The following is a 16,592-nucleotide window of genomic DNA, read 5'->3' on the forward strand; positions in this document are numbered from 1 at the left end:
ATGACAGTAACGGTACAACAAACAAATGATAGCTAAGTTAGCACTCACGCTCCCTAGTCAATGTTTACAGCTCCTGGGCATTTTCTTCGTTTTACATTTAAAGTGTTTTATTTGTATTTTGTCTATGAAAATAGGTTTTGTGTTGGTTAAAGGTCATTCATATCAATTAAATGCTAAAAATGTCAGTCACAATCTTGCCTGGAACATTATAAACAGTTGGTAAATTGAGAACAACAATGTCTCAACAGACTTTATTGATTGACTTCAATGACTGTATTTATTAAATAAATAGACCATAGCAAGACCATCAAGACCAACAGCAGAAATTTTCCTGTGTTATTATATTATTATTTTGTTGTCTGTCCACATCGAATGTTACTTTAATTCTGAACACTAACACACAGTTCAACAGATACAATTTCTTCAACTTATTTAGGGCCATTTAGTTTGCATCCATATACCATACTGTTCCAGGTGACCCAATAAATATGTCAACAATAATGAAATGGATTATCCCAATATTGTGTCATAGAATGGACAACATTTATGTACATAAAAATGAGCTTGAATCAACACATGTGAAGTAAATGTGTTTATCAGGTTGTGGCCTCTAATTGAACAAGTAATATCTAATAAACATTTTAAACAGTTGTCTGGTCTTTTCAAAAGGAACAAGTTTATGTGTTTTTTATTTTCTTTCTTCTTTAAAAAAAGAAGATAGAATTTAGAAGATAACATCAGGCAAGATAAGCTCCTCACACTCAAACAATAAAAAAGTCATTTGTAATCAGCTGGGATATTAGTGGATTAGGTCTACCATAACAGTTAAATAAATCTTGCATGTGATACAGTGCTCAAACATTAGAAAAGCATGTACAATAGAACAGCAGTTGCATTTGATAAATGTCTTTATTAGAATAATAAAAATAGGCTTTATACATTCAAGACAATTTGGAATTGGTCCATTGGGAGGAAATTAAATGCATTAAATATTCATTACACTCATTCTAAAAGTTAGGTATGCCCTTAGAGGAAATGTTAATGAGTAGGGAAAAATTGTGCACATTAAGGAAGTGTGAATATTTTCTTCTTTTTGTTTCATCCAGTAGGCATAATTGCATGTTCCTTAGATAAAAAAAAATACTAATTTGTTATATATATATGTATATATGTTTTTGATTTACTATGGTATAATATTCTAATAGTGAACAGTGCCCCAATCACAAAGAAAAATTTAAAGCCTACATGATTAAGTTTATACTTCATAAATAATAATATACAGGTGCATGTTAGATAGGAAGACAGTCAATAAACACAATACTTCAATTTATCAACTTTTTTCATCTGTGCATGTACGCAGATGTGCATGTTCTCTTCTGCTTTTCATTAATAATTTAATTACTAAAGATAGAAATATCAAGCCCTCTTCATATGATCAGTCAATATACTTACAAGATATAATCAGTAGTTTTAAAACATGAATGCTTTAAACTCCTATTTTTCACACACTGGTACATATTAATGATAGATTTACTATAAACCGATACTATTTCATTGTCAGTGGGCACTGGCAAAATGGCAAAGAGAAGATGGCAGTCAGCTCTACGTTTGCTGTGCCGTAATGGAGCCCAGGCCATCACATTCGTCATTGCTGTGAACTGGTATGGTCTCCATGTCCATCTTTCCCATGGCAAAGTTGATGAAGACCTGTGAAGGTTCAGTAATAATTTAAGTGCTGTGCCAGTATAAACGACAATTATTTTTCACTCAACTCCGTAATTTTATTTAGCCTATTGGTCAGTCTAACTCCCCAGCCCCCCTCTCCTTATTCTGCCTATGGTATCTTCCAATCCCACAGCCCCAGAAGGGCAGAGTGGTTGAAGAATATCAGCACTGGCTGCATATAAAGCTCATGGATTCTCTTCCTAACTTATATTCCATTTATTTTCCCTCAGGCACACCCTCTGTCAGTTTCCCTCTGCCTCTTTTCAACTTTTTCAACTCACTCTTTCACTCCCACTCAGCTTTCTTCTGTCCCTGCTTCCCCTCCAACAGCCTCTCTTCTTCTCTCATCTCCTGTCCTCTGTCCCTCGCTGCCATCTACCCACCCCTACAAAACCTCACACTAGTTCTCCCTCTCTCTCTGTTTATTTCCTGTCTTTTTTTTCCTCACCTCATCCAGTGTGGTCTGGCTCACAGAGAAGTGTTTGATCTGCAGAACATTCTTGTTGGATTCCAGCTGGTCGAAGATGTCAGCCACCCCTCCTGGAGCAATTGGTACGTGGTACTCCACCATGGAGGAGTGGTGGTCCTGTGTATTGGGAAAGAATGCACAAGTTGATGGTTAAATATTCTGAAATATGCTCTCTGCGTAACCAAAGAAGCTTTTTACACCAAACTGAGCAAACTCACATTGAAAATCACATTGAATCAATAAAATAAAATTGCAATTTGCTATATGCAGTATACTGTTTAAAGAAAATCTCCACATGGGTAGTGAGGTCCATTAACAATGGATCAAATAACTGTGGTAGTTTGAACAGGGTCAATAACAGTGACAAATTCACAGAGAATTATAACCAACTGCCCTCATAAACCTCCTTTCTAGCTGCAGTAGGCAGCTTAAAAAAACTCACTCACAAACTTTACGCAATCTGCCCAATGCCAAACAACTGAAAGACAAAAAATAGCAACCTGCTTGTAAACATGATGGAGCAGTTAGCTGCTAAAGCACCAGATATTTGAGTTGGTGAAGACCAAAACAGAGCTAAAGGAGGCACAACAGACTCGCCTTAACAACTTTATAAGGTGACAACAACAGCTTGTTCCACTACACCCAAGTGGCAAAAAAGTGTAATGCTGCTTCAAAGCTACGAATAGCCATCAGCTCATGTGAGGGCACGGTACAGCAGGAATTTCAATATTATAAATGAATGTTCTCTAGCCAGAATTTTTAACAAAAACAATCTATACACACAACTACTTCACCAAATGTACTGCAACATTCCACTGCATTGTTTACTTAGTCTTTTTTCTGTTCTCCACCAAGTACTCTTCTTTGGATAGCTGGCAAAGCTCACCTTGAGATAAGTGCTGGGAAATTGGCGCTGCATGAAGCCAGTGATTGCCTTTGTGTCGCAGGAGGCCTCGGCCAAGTACATCTTCACAGTGAACCCGTTGCCAAACCTGCACGACGGAGATTTTACAAACAAAACACGGTGTTATTACTTGTCTGAGACGCGGCAATGAGGTTGTGCAGGGGCAGAGTACACTATTCTTACAAGTAAAATTGAGCATTCAGTTGCACAAAGGAACATAGAGATGGGAGAATAGGAGGCCATGGAGACAGCAGAGAGCAGTAATGGCTGGATTGGAGAATGAACAGAGGTCACTAACCTGTTCTTAATGTGCTGCAGGGAGCCCAGGCAACGGAACTGACCTTTCACCATGATGGCAAGACGGCTGCACAGTGCCTCACACTCCTCCATGCTGAGATATGGAGACAAAGAGAGAAAGATAAAAGGTCACACTTCCATCCTTTGAGCATACGGTAATGAGCCATGCCTGCTGTCAAATAGAAAAAAACATGTTGTGCTTATCCTATATACATATATTGTGGGTGGAAATCCCACCTTATTTTTTACCTGTAATTATACCCCTAATCCTAAACAATTTGTGTCTTCAAAATTGTGGAATTTAGCCATGCATATTTCAAATGTTTCTTTGTGATATCCAAGTTTTTTTCTTCATGGACCACCAGCAGAGTATGATTAATCCGGACAGGCTGCAGCAGGTGTATGCATGTGATACTCTTCTGACCTGTGAGAGGTGAGGACCACTGCAGATTTTCCTTTCACTTCCTCGGAGATGATTTTCCACAGGTGGCGCTTGGTGCGAGGGTCCATGCCGGAGCTTGGCTCATCCTGTGGAGGGAGCAGAAATGAGAAGAGGGGAGCAGGATGTGTGAAAGAAAGAGTGGAAGGTTGAAATCAAGAAGGAGAGGTCAGGGGAAAACAGGGAGTTAATTGAGGAAGGCTGCGTGTTGCAAACAGTGTGTGGTTACATACAGTAGTAGGGGGGAAAAACAAGGGTAGGAACACGAAAGAATAAACACAAATGCACAATTGCAAATTAGGAAGGGAGATAGGAGGCCCAGTGTTATAGACAAAACAAAAAAAGGGGAAGGTCAGGGAACAAATGAAGACAAAGACAAGAAAGACAAGAGGCAGAGGGAAAATTAAGAGGACACACAAGGAAACAAAACAAAGGGAGAGGGTTGGGGACAGAAGAAACGAGAAGGAAAAGAGAGGAAGTGAAGTGAGGATTTGATAGAGACATTAGGTAGAAACAAAGTTGAAAGTTACACGAAAGACCACCCTTGGGTAAGCCCGAGGAAGCAGACTAATTAACTATATGAGATCTGTGAAGTCTATGGGATCAATATCTACTTTCCTTCAAAGACCCTTTCAGGAGAAACAGTAGTGTATAGTTAGTTTAATATTTGTTGTCTGGTGGGCAGTTAGGCAATTAAATGGGCAGCTACAGCTGCATGAACAGGTGCGTCCTCACCAGGAGTAGGATTTGCGGATGCCCGATGAGAGCCAGCGCAGTAGAGAGCTTCCTGCGGGTGCCACAACTGTAACCATCAGTAATGATGTTTCTGTGGTAGTTCAGCTCCAGCCTCTTCAGTAGGTAGTTCACCACCTTTAAACAGAAACATGCAGGGGGTTATACAGTGAGTGAACAAATGAACAAGCACCGTATGGAGTATGTGTCATGTTTAACTTCAATGCCAATTAGCAGTGTATTTTACCTTTTAAAGGACAGGACAGTAACCCCTTTTACATGAGAGTTTTCAAAGCAATTTAAAGGCATCAAATAAGTTATGAATTACTGTATGGACAAACATCTTTAAACATCTTGTTAGATGCTTAGCATGCTGGTTGATAAGTACTACAAAACCGGTGAACCTCCGTGTCATAAACACACCAAAACCAGTGGTATGTATAGCTAACACGTAAAGACATGATCTGATATAAGCAGGACAAAATGTAAATGATATAAAGCAATAGTAGTTTATGGTAATATAAATTGCTTTGTCTTCTTTCGAATAAATTTATATCTGAAGGAAGGTAATGGAAGGAGATATGTAATTGCAGTCATATTCTGGAAGTCAGTTCAGTGATTGCTATACATGGCTTTATGACCACAAAGGAAAGTGAGACAATTTCATAGACCAGTATGTTGTTCACTAGTTTCATGCACATTGAGGATAAAGTCGAGCCCAACTGTGGCTCCAGCAGATCTTAACACCATCAGACCTTTGCAGGAAGTTGATTTTCCGTCACTTTAATCCATCAACCGGAGGCCCTCTCTCAGGTGTAAAAGTCCAATATCCCACAGCTGCACTGCAAATAACTGAGGTATCTATCAGTCCCTCTCCCATACATATTTAATGTTGTTTGTACAACAATGATGACTTTATTCTATTTAAACGACATGCTTTACTGGGGCTTCAGTTTTAGAGAACAGAAACTGACGCAGCACGATCTATTCGGTGCATATCAGTTTATCCACATCGAAAGCAGAAATGTAAAAACCATTAATGGGTAACCATTTCAGTCACTTCAAAAAAATCTCAACGCTTGCCTATTAATCACATGAAATAGTGTGCTGTAAATACCAGCTCATTTTCAAATAGCTTGAGGTGATTTCCCATCGGTACGCTTTGGACTTTTTTCTCATCAGTTAGCAGGTTTTGAAACCAGATCAATGAAGCACACCAATTCAATAGATGGCTTTCTCTGCTTGTTCTCTATAAGAGGATTTGCCTTTAGTGTTGATTTTTCCGTATGATTCTGAGTTCACTGATCCAGGTTATTAGAACACAATGTAGGACATTACATACTTTAGACAAACACACAGTATCAGCGGCTAAATTTGAATGATTAGCACTGGCAACGTAGCATATGCCTGACTGGTTCAGATCAAAATATGTTGGTTTTTTATGTTCTCTCATAAAAGCCCCTTTCTATCACCTTTGATGTAACAGCTCATTAAGCCCAACAAAACCATGTCAATGCGAAATGACCCCATTAAGACTTGTCTCATTATCCACAGCCAGGGAACTGTCAGTGGGAGACAACATAAGAGGAGCTCTATATATAACCTCATCTTTGTGAATTAGCCAGACACCGATGCTGTGGCCATTATAACCTTTGTTGTCACTACCCTGACCAAAGAAGAAGAGCTGTAACAACAGCAGCGATGGCGATTAGAGACAGACAGATCCATTTCTGTGCTTCACTGTCTGTGTAAGTACTTGTGTGTCCATGTGTCTATGTGCCTCCTTGCCTATATGTGTGTGTGTGTTTTTCTGTAACATGACTGAGATCATCAGAGACAATGGCTGTTTTGTGCTTCTGCATCCTAAGTTGTAAAATGACGTAAAGGGAGGGAGCCAAACAAAGATAGATGTTTTCCTGCATCTAATTTCGATTTGTCGTGATGTTTTCTACACATTTTTCTGCACACCTCAGACCTGTTCATTTTCTGTTTCTTTTTGGAAAAAAAGACATTGAGATGGAAAATCAAAAATCACAGTGATTGGTTGCTCTGCAGCAGCGAAAGACAGGCACACTCAGTAATCACCACAGAAACAAGATTGATTAGTTCTCAGAGAGATAAATGGGAAGAATGGGGCTAAAGTGACATGTCAAATGAGATCCTCTCTTCATCAAAGTATCGTTTAAATGTAAATTTGTCTGCAGCGAAGCATACAGCATCAGCTTAATTCTGAAATTTTTGGATTGCACGAGCTGACAACAAAAGCTTTCCTATTTTGCCCCAGATAGTAGAGCTTTCAGCACACATCTCTCAGCACTTCCCACCCTCTGATTCAGTATGCATGGACGCATCAACTGTTACTAGTCCTGCAGTGGGAGTGCACCTTTGAATTGATATCAGATCCTTTGTCATTTTGTGGATGGTGTTGTCACTACCCGGAGCTTTGAAAAGCAGCTCTCCCTTACCCCGTCTATTTCCCTCTTTGAGATGCCTCGTATGCGAGCGTAGAAGTACAAGTGCTCTTCTCCAGTGAGCAGATTGTCCAGTGCATCCACCTGGGGACAGTAGCCGATGTTAATTCCCTTGTTACGGCATTCCATGATGTCTACCAATTGCCTGGGAGGGGAAAAAAGCAAAGGAAAGACATATTCTCTTAATTGGCATTCACCACATGGTGTAGGGCAGATGGACATGTATGGCTTTCCACTGGCCCTGCTGTTTGCAGTGTGCTGTGCTGGGGATACACACCAAACAGCTTAACGGCAGAGCTGTATCATGAGTCCAGTGGTTGTTTATACTGTATAGGAACATCTGAGATAAAGGTCTAAAGATTTAGTTACTACTTGCTAAATCCCAAACTATTAAGGTTCAGATTTTGGCTGATGCAAGGCAATAACAATCCCTCATTTGCAGTGTTGGGCAGTAACACATTACTAGTAACGCATTACTGTAATAATATTACTTTTCCCAGTTACTAAGTAGTGTAACTAATTACTTTTCTAAAACTGTAATATTATTACTAGTTACTAAGGCAAGTAACGCTGCGTGACTTGTTACTGAACGCACTGTCCTTGATGTAAATCCACGACTGTGCGACAGCTCAGCTGGAGCGGACTTTGTTGTTCATGTCCGCTGAGAGCCAAACTAAAGGAAGAATGGAGAACGAGGGGGAGAGGCGTTCCTTCCACAGCAGTAAGTAGCTGCTGCCATTATTGTGTACAGTAAGATGCAAAGAACATTGTCATCTAGTGTAAACTCTGTGCAACCAGCAAAAAGCTTTCAGCCGCGAACAATTCTACATCTGATTTATTGAAGCATCTGCTGAAGTAGCACAGCAATGTGAAACTTACAGAAAGAATCTCCGGCAGCTTCTGTCACTGATGCTTGGAGAGAGTGGCGTTAACGTAGCGTTTTGTAACTGCTGAATACTGCTCTTACAGCTGTTTAAATGTCGGGATTTACTTACTTTATTTTTTTATTTCAGCTGGTGGCGTCAAGAAACATAAGGCCTAGGCTATATGCTTTGTAAAAACCACACTCCTTGCTGCTGTTATGCATATGATGTTAGTTAAAAAGTCGGGGGAGACTACTTTGTTTGGGGGTGAAGGGGGTGGTAGGGAAAGCAGTGTTTCCCATAATTAGCCTATAATTTGGATAATTATCAACGCGGACCGCCACATATTGATTTTCCAAATTTTTACTAGCCGTATTTCAAATCACCCAGTAATAAGTAAAGTAATAATATTACTTTTTTAAGGAGTAATAAGTACAATACAATAAGTACAATAATACAATTCTGAGTAACTTGCCCAACACTGATCATATGTGAATGTTTATGTTATACAAATTTAATCTCGCTCAGTTTCATTAGACAGTGCATCTTGGGCAGCTATAAAAATAAAAATGATATCAAGGCTTCTATCATGTGCTCTATAGTGATTCTGAAATAATCTTCAGTTTGTAGGAATATATTTTAAGTATATAAATATTTATGTGATCTGGTGTATGTAGGAATGTGAAAGCAGAACCACGTAAAAAACAAACAGAAGGAAAAGCAAGAGGGCAAATATGGCCTGCAGCCAGTGACCATGAAGCAAACGTTAACCAATAAAAATCTAAATTCTGTTTTTTGAAAATCTTTTTTCTTTTACTGTACTAAGTAAACTCTGCTGCAGAAAACATAATGATAGTCTTACTCAAAAAGGTAAATGGCAATAATTCTTCAGTTTTTATTCTATCCTGAAGCAATTTTTTTTCAAGTTTGTATTTCAAACAAATAAATTCAGGAGGAGCTTACCCATTCCAGTCTCTGATCTGTGCTGTGCCATCAGTGGGGCTAACATCTCCAGTAAGCATCTTGAAGGTGGTAGTTTTTCCTGCTCCGTTTACTCCCAGCAGACCAAAGCACTGTAAGCAAACATTCCTTAGTGATCCTGAAGCATTTGTCTACTTTACAGTACTATAATACGATGGGCTTTTTCAAAGATTACACAGATGTAATGACGAGAGGGGTGTGATTTTAAGAAATATTGGACATCAACTATATATATTTATTTCTGGCATAAAAGTTAATTTATTTCCTATAGACAAATCCACCTGGAGCATTGCCTCCAGTACTGCAGAGACATAGTTGAACTAAATGCAATTTTACTGACAGTAAAAGCATAGATTGCAGATTGTTCCGTTATCTGAAGAATGAAGTTGGCCTATGAGATTGTGGATATTGTTCATCTTAAAGACTAGTATGAAATCAGTAAGAATATAGGCATATTTGAATGAAAGATTACATTTATCACTTATGACTGACCTCCACTGGATGAATGTGATGTTACTTAATCCTAACCAGCATAGAGTGTTTCAGCTTTGTATGTAAATATACACTTCCTGATTTTTTTATAGCAGCGAATAGTGCCTTCAAATCCCCAAATGTGTTTCCAGGTAGTTTAAAATCAACTGTGAACTGTGTTGAGATTCAAAACACCAACAGTGAGCTGTAATAAAAGTTAAATCTTTACTATTCCATTGTACAAAGTAACCAGTACCTATCTACAACATTATCCAACTGACTTTGATTGATTTAATTTGTATTAGTAATTCACATTCCTCCTAAGGCTTGGGTTTACCTCTCCTGCAGGGATGCCCACAGAGAGCTTCTTAACAGCATGGACCTTCTTCTTGAAGTGTTGATAGACTTTAGTGAGCTGGTTGACCTGCAGTATATCTGAGCTGGCGGCTCCACTGGACACCCGTAGTTGCTCAGCCGCCACATCCTCATCCTCGTCCTCGTCTGCACATGCCGCCTTGGGCACCGTCTTTCTGGCACAAATCAGATGCCTGCAAAGGGAAGAGTATTTATTTATTTTTTTACAATAACTCTTGTTAGGTGTTGAATTTAATGTGAGCAACTGGCAGAGACACAAAAAACACCCCCATGGATCTGTGATTGACTGAAACTTGTACCCTAAACTTTTTATTAAATATAAAAAGAGTTAGATAAATTTTTACCTGAAGTGGTTCAGGCGTCTTATACTGTATCTTCAGGGCTCAATATTTTTGAGTAATTTAACTTTTTATTGTTCTATAAATTACTTAAATGGATACATTTTCAAACCACTCATTTGTATATTCTCAGTTCAGCTGTGTTGTCTTTATAATATCCAGGAAAAAAACAATTGCAATTGATCTCAATTATGCATCCTGCATTCACAGAATATTCTCATTTAAATTACAAGGCTGAAGGTGTCCCACAGGACTTTATAATCATTCACAGCATCACCATGCTGTCTCTGGCTTCCGTTTCCCTCACCTGACTTTGCGTATGAGGAACCTGTTGAGCAGAAGGCGCAGGGTGAAGAAGAACAGGCCTTGGATGAAGGAGGAGATGAACATCCAGCCCAGGCCTTCTGTGGAGAACGGGTTCTGATAGGCGTCAATGCCGTAGCCACCGAGGATCTGGACCTCTATGTTTGTCCTGGCCAGTTGCAACATCCCGTTACCAAAGTTGAACTGGGGGAAGATGAGGAAGGCATGGCACAGCCTCTTAAAGATGTCCTGGCTGACCTGCAGGAGAAAAGGACAGAAGACGTTGGGTTGTTAGAGAAAAGGGAGGGGAAGAAGTGAGAATATAAAGTCTAAGGTGACCTGAGAGCTCATCCTGAATTGTAATCTTCACTTCCCTGTCACTGGATATGTAAGGCATGTTTGCCCTTCTCACTCCTCTGCAACTCTATATCACTACAGCTACAGGGACTGATTCAGTTTCATTCAGAAATGAATGAACAGTCATACATTAAAGTGTGCATTTAACTATGTCAGAGGTAGTCAGTTGCTAACAAAAGGCATCTGGACTTTATGCTTACCTCAATCTTGCGTATTGAAATTTGACCCATAAAGTACAGAACGGAGGTGGTCAAGATGGTGTTGACACTGATGAAGAGGTTGATGCACACATAGGTGATGAAGGCCATCTCTTCATCCTTGAAGACATCTGATAACAGATACATCCAGGGGAAGGTAGCAAACCTGAGGAATTGACAATGACAGGACACTTTCAACACAGCATGAAGGAAAAATAAATCCAGGCCTTAAAATAGCCTTGCTGTGATCAGGCTGGGTTGGATCCAAATACAGAAAACCCACAAAGACAAACACACACACACACATATATATATATATATATATATACAGTCCTCCCCAAAAATGTACCTTCTGAAATGACATGACCTTGCATTTTTTAACTGAAATGGTTCAGGCCTAAACAGAGCAGCTGTGAGCCTGATGAAAATAGACACCAAAGAATACTGAGAAGGGAAGGAGGAAAAATACCACACCATGAGGAGGGTAAACATTCAGTCACGATGCCAAAGTAGGGGAAGATAAATTACTTCTCCCTTTATTCCCCTGGTGGCAGAACATCCTTTTTTTTGTTCTCTCTTTTCTTTTCTTTTCTCTCACATAATCTGCTTGTTCATTTGATTGGGGTGTCTGGGTCAACGAGACACACACGGGGGGAAGGAGAGAGAAAAGAGAGAGTGAGAGAGAAAGAAGAAGAGAAAGAAGAAGAAAAAGTAGGGTGGGAAAAGAAAAAGCCAAACAGATAGAGCCAGACAGAGACAAAGCATCTGCGTGCCATGCCCAAAAAAGGTGCTTGGTAGGCAGACTGCGGGAGCCAAGCTATGACAACGAACAGAAGCAAGAAGGCTGCGGACCAGACCAGGTGGGTGCAGCCTGACAGATGGGGCGCCGTGATTATTCATTGCTTGGGAGGGAGACATCTGTCTGATAAATGAGAAGCAGAGTGCTGACTTGGCCTCCTAAGATCTAGGGCTCAGGATGAGGCCTGCAACAGCAACGTGAAACAGGAGACTAAGCTTCCGCTACAGTTGGGGAATGATGTAAATAATCTCAGTAATCCAGATGCGGGAAACATGGCTTGTCACTGGCTTGACACCTTTCTCATATTAAGATTGATTTTAAAACCTTGGTATCTCGAGAGAATAGCAAGCTAGTCTTTCTCACACCAAAGTCATTACTAACATATTGCCCCCCCCCCGCCCCCCCAATCTTTGGCTTCAATACATGTAGTGAATTTTCTATCAGCCTTTCAGTCCTACCACCATCTGTCTTTGCAAGCAATTCTGTAAAATTGAGCTGTGTTTACGTTTGAAGAACAGCAGACTCCATATGCTGTAAAGCCAACCTGGTGGCACACACTAACACGCAGCGGAGGCTAGAAAACACAGTGTATGTGAGGACATGCTTACAAAAATTCAGAAATCTTCAATTGATCAAATCACTTTGGCAAATCCTTAGCAAGAAACACATGGTCAGTTTGATCAAGGTCAGGTGATTAACAACACCGGCCGAGAAAATTCTAAAATGTGGCCATAAAAACGGCTAGCTGATGTTGAGGGTAGACAAGATGTTTTTCTTCACTTCGCTGTCATCCACCATATTTCCCTGATTCCATCACTCTAATAAGGTTAATTGTTGCTTACTTGGGGTTTGCATCTTGTGGTGAACTTGCCAACTCAGGTCAAGTTTTTATGCAACAAGTATAGACTCAATATGCTAATTTTTTCTTTACTAAAGGACAACTACAGATTATTACAGATATTACAATTTGGGCTTTCTGCCATCAGTTCTATTAGTTATAACAATTTACTAAACAAAGTAGTTGCTGGAATCTTGGAACACGGCGCCACTGTTAAAAACATGTCCAGTGGGGCAAGAAACACCAGCAGTCAGATGATCATACAGATTGAAAACAAACCTCCAGGTTAGTCAATTGAACGTAATCCATCAGTTTGTAGATCAACTTACTGGTTCAACTTTGGCTACTTGCAGTGGTTGTGTCATTGGGATTATTACTAACATTATTGATGCACATGCTCATAGTTTATACCAACAATATATAAGGACGTCTGTCCATGGACATTATAGCAGTCATTAGCTGCCTGAAAATAATGCGTCTTTGCTCCTCCTGTCCCTAAAGTCTCCCCTCCCTCACCGTAGGTCCTTTGTGTGATTGTATGTAAATATTAGTGCCGGGCAACAATTAAAAAATGTAATTGTGATTATCGCACGATTTTCTGCGATTAATCGAAATTAATTGCATAGTTATGCACAAAATTGAATAATGAATTCTAAAGTAGTATATTGCGCATTTTTTATTTAAATGTACTGCTATATACACAAAAGTGCAATAACGTGGTTTTTAAACATGTTAAACAAATAAGGTGCTTTTTATCAGCAGTATTCCCTTTCCATTTATTTCAGTAATTCCATTCAAAAAGTGAAACTTGGATATTATATTCATTCATTACACACAGACTGATATATTTCAGATGTTTATTTCATTTAATTGCGATGATTAAAACTGACAACTAATGAAAATACCAAATTCAGTATCTCTGAAAATTAGAATATTACTTAAGACCAATACAAAAACAGGATTTTTAGAAATGTTGCCCAACTGAAAAGTATGAACATGAAAAGTATGAGCATGTAAAGCACTCAATACTTAGTTGGGGCTCCTTTTGCCTGAATTACTGTAGCAATGCGGCGTGGCATGGAGTCGATCAGTCTGTGGCACTGCTCAGGTGATATGAGAGCCCAGGTTGCTCTGATAGTGGCCTTCAGCTCTTCTGCATTGTTGGGTTTGGCGTATCGCATCTTCCTCTTCACAATACCCCATAGATTTTCTATAGGGTTATGGTCAGGTGAGTTTGCTGGCCAATTAAGAACAGGGATACCATGGTCCTTAAACCAGGTACTGGTAGCTTTGGCACTGTGTGCAGGTGCCAAGTCCTGTTGGAAAATGAAATCTGCATCTCCATAAAGTTGGTCAGCATCAGGAAGCATGAAGTGCTCTAAAACTTCCTGGTAGACGGCTGCGTTGACCTTGGGCCTCAGAAAACACAGTGGACCAACACCAGCAGATGACATGGCACCCCAAACCATCACTGACTGTGGAAACTTTACACTGGACTTCAAGCAACGTGGATTCTGTGCCTCTCCTCTCTTCCTCCAGACTCTGGGACCTTGATTTCCAAAGGAAATGCAAATTTATTTTCATCAGAGAACATAACTTTGGACCACTCGGCAGCAGTCCAGTCCTTTTTGTCTTTAGCCCAGGCGAGACGCTTCTGACGCTGTGTCTTGTTCAAGAGTGGCTTGACACAAGGAATGTGACAGCTGAAATCCATGTCTTGCATACGTCTGTGCGTGGTGGTTCTTGAAGCACTGACTCCAGCTGCAGTCCACTCTTTGTGAATCTCCCCCACATTTTTGAATGGGTTTTGTTTCACAATCCTCTCCAGGGTCCGGTTATCCCTATTGCTTGTACCCTTTCTTCTACCATATGTTTTCCTTACCTTCGCCTCTCTATTAATGTGCTTGGACACAGAGCTCTGTGAACAGCCAGCCTCTTTAGCAATGACCTTTTGTGTCTTGCCCTCCTTGTGCAAGGTGTCAATGGTCATCTTTTGGACAGCTGTCAAGTCAGTAGTCTTCCCCCATGATTGTGTAGCCTACAGAACTAGACTGAGAGACCATTTAAAGGCCTTTGCAGGTGTTTTGAGTTAATTAGCTGATTAGAGTGTGGCACCAGGTGTCTTCAATATTGAACCTTTTCACAATATTCTAATTTTCTGAGATACTGATTTGGGGATTTTCATTAGTTGTCAGTTATTATCATCAAAATTAAAAGGAATGAACACTTGAAATATATCAGACATTATACGAGTTTCACTTTTTGAATGGAATTACTGAAATAAATCAACTTTTTGATGATATTCTAATTATATGACCAGCACCTGTATAAATCTGTTTTCTGAACAGGTATCAGCAGAAACATTTTTCTTTTATCAGGGAGCAGCATAAACAGTCTATGTTCAGTAGCAAATGTCGCTGTTAGAGTGAGGTGAAATGGTCGAGCACAAGGCGTAGTGACAAGTGGGCGCGTTCCTGTGAAACTGTCATCGTCATGCTTGCCTCACGCACACTTTTTGTACGCAACGCGCAGCACAAATCGTTGGAAGAGAGACTGATCCTCGCTGTTTGTGAGTTTCCAGAATCTATTACTGTTTACTAAATAGTTATCAGGATATCAACAGGAGGTAAATCGCATGGCAGAGCATCCCCACAAAACTAGATGTAGCCTAGGCTACCTATCAGGTAAAGTTACGTAGCCTACAATTTTAACTTGCTCCATTTACTGTGTGCTGAGTGCTTGTCTCCCAGTCTGTTCACCTGTGGAGCGCAGAGCAACCCCGCAGGGCCAAGTAACTATGTTGCGATTGTAAGAACGTTCCAAAGACCGACATCTTCCACAATCCTAATCAGCATGCATTGTGTAGCTATCCACTGCGCTATGCCATTTGATCGCTTGTCTTGCTTTTGTTTATCTACTTCTCCCACACGCTGCATCCAGCCTAGTCTGCTGAAGTCTCCCTCTGCTGCTTGTTTGGTTGGTGATTTGCAGGCTGATCAACATCCCACCCCTCCTGGGACCCATGGTTTTACTGTGTATTCACAGCCAGTGAGCAACAGACTTTCAAAATAATAATAATACTAAAACTAAAACTGCGTTAACGTAAGATGAAATAATTGTCTGCATTAATTAATTAATGTGTTAATGCAATAATAACTAATTTTTGGTCTTTGGGTGTGCATTTTAGTTCTGCTCTTATTTGGTTTTCTTAATCATGTGCCACCCAGGATAGGGAAAGGGAAGGGGGTAGAAAAAAATCACTGGACCCATTTTTAGCAATGTCATAATGTTTTAAAATATTAGCACTTGGTGAGAACAATGTTATCATAACTAATTAAACCAATCGTCAGAACTACAGGAATAAAACTGAAGATGTAATAGAACATTGTTTTCCTTATAAGGACCTGATTCATCGTCACATCCCTTTTGGTCAACACTGACTACGTTTACATGCTGTCAATATTCGGGTTTCTGAAACATTCGGGATAACCCGTTTACATGCGTGAGCAGAGAGAGTTACTCCTGTATACATGGAATTTGTAATCAATTGGCACTACCCCGATGTAAACAGCGACGCACGGTTAACGTCTGGACGTACGGACAACCTTATTTCCGATTCTTTCTAACTTTTCAGTCACCTTCTTGTAAATGTCAGTATCTCTGTACTTTCTACCGTCAACAAAAGACATTATATTCATGTTTTTGACAACATGAATTAAAAAATTGGTTTCCTCCTCGCTCCAGAAGTACAGTGCTGTGCTGCGTCTCGCCATGTTTACCTCGTTTACTTCCGTATACTGCACGCGGGTTTGGCGCATACAAGAAGTTCCTCTACTCAAAAGACCAAGATTCCTTGCGAATAGAACATGCGCAGAACACAAATCACTATGGGGATATGCCGATACGCGTTTACATGACCAAAAATTCGGGTTAGAAAAGGGGTACCCCAGGTATAATATCCCGGTTTTTAAAATCCGGGATATGAGCATATTCGGGTTTTTGCCGGTGTTTACATGGCCGTTCGCAACCGGGT

At 40.0% G+C, this 16,592-nt stretch overlaps 1 protein-coding gene across 3 annotated transcripts in view; it reads right to left on the reverse strand.

Annotated features, from left to right (window-relative positions):
• Positions 1–890: 890 nt before the first annotated feature.
• Positions 891–16,592, reverse strand: part of abca12 (ATP-binding cassette, sub-family A (ABC1), member 12) — an 82,876-nt gene continuing 67,174 nt past the window's right edge. For 2 of the 3 annotated variants that reach the window (XM_038720310.1, XM_038720309.1), the window contains 11 exons: positions 10,926–11,088; positions 10,373–10,626; positions 9,690–9,900; positions 8,864–8,973; positions 7,032–7,182; positions 4,570–4,704; positions 3,820–3,923; positions 3,397–3,489; positions 3,081–3,186; positions 2,174–2,311; positions 1,603–1,707 (listed from right to left, as the gene is read on the reverse strand). In XM_038720310.1, the coding sequence (XP_038576238.1) occupies positions 1,603–1,707; positions 2,174–2,311; positions 3,081–3,186; positions 3,397–3,489; positions 3,820–3,923; positions 4,570–4,704; positions 7,032–7,182; positions 8,864–8,973; positions 9,690–9,900; positions 10,373–10,626; positions 10,926–11,088 (1,570 nt within the window). Of the gene's footprint in view, positions 1,708–2,173; positions 2,312–3,080; positions 3,187–3,396; positions 3,490–3,819; positions 3,924–4,569; positions 4,705–7,031; positions 7,183–8,863; positions 8,974–9,689; positions 9,901–10,372; positions 10,627–10,925; positions 11,089–16,592 lie in introns of all 3 variants that reach the window. The other variant, XM_038720308.1, reaches the window with a different exon arrangement.

This window comes from Micropterus salmoides, unplaced genomic scaffold (genome assembly GCF_014851395.1).
Source record: "Micropterus salmoides isolate LMB-PRFRI ecotype aquatic unplaced genomic scaffold, ASM1485139v1 Ms_hic_scaffold_15, whole genome shotgun sequence".
NCBI lineage: Eukaryota > Metazoa > Chordata > Actinopteri > Centrarchiformes > Centrarchidae > Micropterus > Micropterus salmoides.